Source organism: Montipora foliosa, chromosome 1 (genome assembly GCF_036669935.1).
Source record: "Montipora foliosa isolate CH-2021 chromosome 1, ASM3666993v2, whole genome shotgun sequence".
Lineage (NCBI taxonomy): Eukaryota > Metazoa > Cnidaria > Anthozoa > Scleractinia > Acroporidae > Montipora > Montipora foliosa.
This window is the reverse complement of record NC_090869.1, coordinates 42518844-42521343: the sequence shown is the minus strand read 5'-3', so window position 1 is coordinate 42521343 and position 2500 is coordinate 42518844. Positions and strand designations below refer to the sequence as shown.

Here is a 2500-nt window from a genome sequence, read left to right as displayed (position 1 = left end):
CTGAGGAGTACACCACTCTTTTTTTTGGAGTAGAGGTAGAAGGAAGGGAGGGGATGAACTCGATATTCTGTTTTTCTTACTCAGATGACGTGTAAATTACATTTTAACAAGAACAAGGCTTACTAGTTTTTCTTATTACTGAAACTGTGAAAGAAAGATTCACTCAGGCAAACAGACGCACTTTGGACTAATCTTGACCTTTTAATATTCGTCCTGCTTTAGACAATCACTTATAGCCTAGTGCAACTTCCACTGTTAAAACACCAAAGGAGTAATAAAAAATCAACGTCTACTATATATTTTTTTATACAATGTTTGTATTACATAACAAGTGTAGTATGACGGGCTCATCTATTTGTTCTTCTACTTTTCACAGGTCTTTCTTCCCACCTAAAATCAAGCATAACATCTGGTCAATGGCTATGACATAAATAGCAACGTACCTGTGAAGAGATGGCTTTTTGAGTAAATTAAAGGGAAGGTTTCACGTCTCTGCGTATGGGCAAAGTCTCACGTCAGCAACTTTAATTCCGTTGTTATTGAAACAATCGCAAGCACTGATGCAGGAATCGGAAACAATGCCATAGAAGTGGAATTATTCATTGGAATTACTTTTGCAATCATTTCCTTTGTGTTATGAACCTACTGCAAGCGAATAGATAACTCGTGCGTCGAATAAAACGTTCGACCCGTGCAATAAATTCGATGGTCAAGCCTAAATTTGATATTTTCTGTGTAAACCCGCAAGTTGGGTCTCAGTAATTCAGTGTATTTGCTTTAGTACTTTCTATGATTAATGAACATCATCTGGTTCAGTAAGAACCAAAACAAATTGCTACTGATAGCGCCAAAGCTTGGACATGCGCAAAACCTTGAAACTGCCCCTTTAAAGAAAGCGAGAACGTTTGTAACGTCTCCCCCTCGCTCGTGTTATCCTATACCTGACCAACAAAACAAAACAAAACAAACCTAACAAGATAAAGTGCCAATACCTGAAGAGTTCCTCAGCCATTCTCTCTTCCCTTTGACGTTCTGCATCGGCCTTGATTATAAGACAATAAAAAGGTAAAATTATACGCAAGTTCTCTTAGTTCTCGATGGCAATTTTGCAGTTGCATTGTTTACCATTGACGGAGTTGAAAGTTGGCACCACATCTTCACCCAATCAAAGAAAAAGAACAAAGCTTACTGCACTTTGAATGATGCATTTACCCGCGCTTAGGAGTCGGTAGAATGCATTAGCTTGCGTTGTGATTGTATTTTTAATTGTCTAGCAGAATCCATGAACACAATACAATGAACTGAACATGTACAGGTCTAACGGCTCCGGTAATCCTGTTAGAGCTTAAGCCACCAATTACACAATTCTTTTTAAATATATATATATGTATTTGCCTTTTTTTCATCTTGTTAACCTCTCTATCATAAAAGATCATAAATGAAAGATACAGGAACTTATTACTAAGTGAAGTGTACCTGTCTTGCCTCCATAAACCAGTCATCCTTATTCAAGCGCTCACTAGATTGGTATATAGCCAAGTCACTACCACCAATGATGCGGGGAAGACTGGTACGAGAACCTGGGTAAAATTGCTGAAACGTAAAACAAATGTGATTTCCTATTATTATTCAACACATTGTGACAATGTCCAAATATGGTCATAGCGCGCTCAATATTTGTCGCGCGTACTCAACATATATCCTGCGTTGGTATATCGGAGGATAATGCTATCGGCTGAAAGATTGTCCTCAAAATTTCACAGTCACCCTTAAAGAATCGCTTCTCGGCCAACTGTTCACTTTTCGGACAATCTTTCAGCCTTTGGCACTATTTGTTAAATATCTTCATATTTGATAGAAAATACTATACCGCGTATTTTCACAGGATGTACGTTGGGAAAACAAACTGTAAAACCGATTGCTTCATCGTAGGTCACAAAAACCTTCAAAGTGGCAATATTATATCCGTGATCCAGTACTTTTAGTTCAAAAACTCATTAATAATTCACAAGAAACACTCCTCATTCGATTTCTTCATATAAAGCATACTAACAAGGTATATCTTGTTTTTCTTGTATTCTGTTCACATCTTACAATTTGAACCTTTGTTCAGACTCCAGAGGGGCAAGCTTTTCGTGGAATGTTTTTGAAGCCGTTCAATCAACTCGCAGGTCTAAAATCCGATAAAACACTCCCCGTCGTTTATTAAACACCACTTTACAAGAAGCTATGAAGACACTTTTACTAATAACTTTAAAGCCAATAGCAGTATTTCCACAAACCTTCTTGAACTTTTTGGTGTTTTTGATAGCTGTGATAGTTTCTTGTGAGTACTTGGCAGTTGACAAGGCAACAGATGGTTGAACTACAAGACATACATGATCAACCACAACAAGATTCCGTGGTAAGTGATCAGCATCATCTTCAAATTCAGTCTTCAGGGACATCTAAAAAATAAACCAGCTATTACAAAGATGCCAATCCTGAACTGTCATAAGAG

The 2500-nt window shown here is 37.6% G+C and overlaps 1 protein-coding gene across 3 annotated transcripts in view; it reads right to left on the bottom strand.

Annotated features, from left to right (window-relative positions):
- Positions 1–181: 181 nt before the first annotated feature.
- The window catches only part of LOC137998919 (nibrin-like), a 15867-nt gene continuing 13548 nt past the window's right edge, over positions 182–2500 (bottom strand). For all 3 annotated transcript variants that reach the window (XM_068844769.1, XM_068844762.1, XM_068844777.1), the window contains 4 exons: positions 2283–2447; positions 1477–1593; positions 993–1042; positions 182–390 (listed from right to left, as the gene is read on the bottom strand). In XM_068844769.1, the coding sequence (XP_068700870.1) occupies positions 348–390; positions 993–1042; positions 1477–1593; positions 2283–2447 (375 nt within the window). In that variant the 3' untranslated portion in view covers positions 182–347. The remainder of the gene's footprint in view (positions 391–992; positions 1043–1476; positions 1594–2282; positions 2448–2500) is intronic.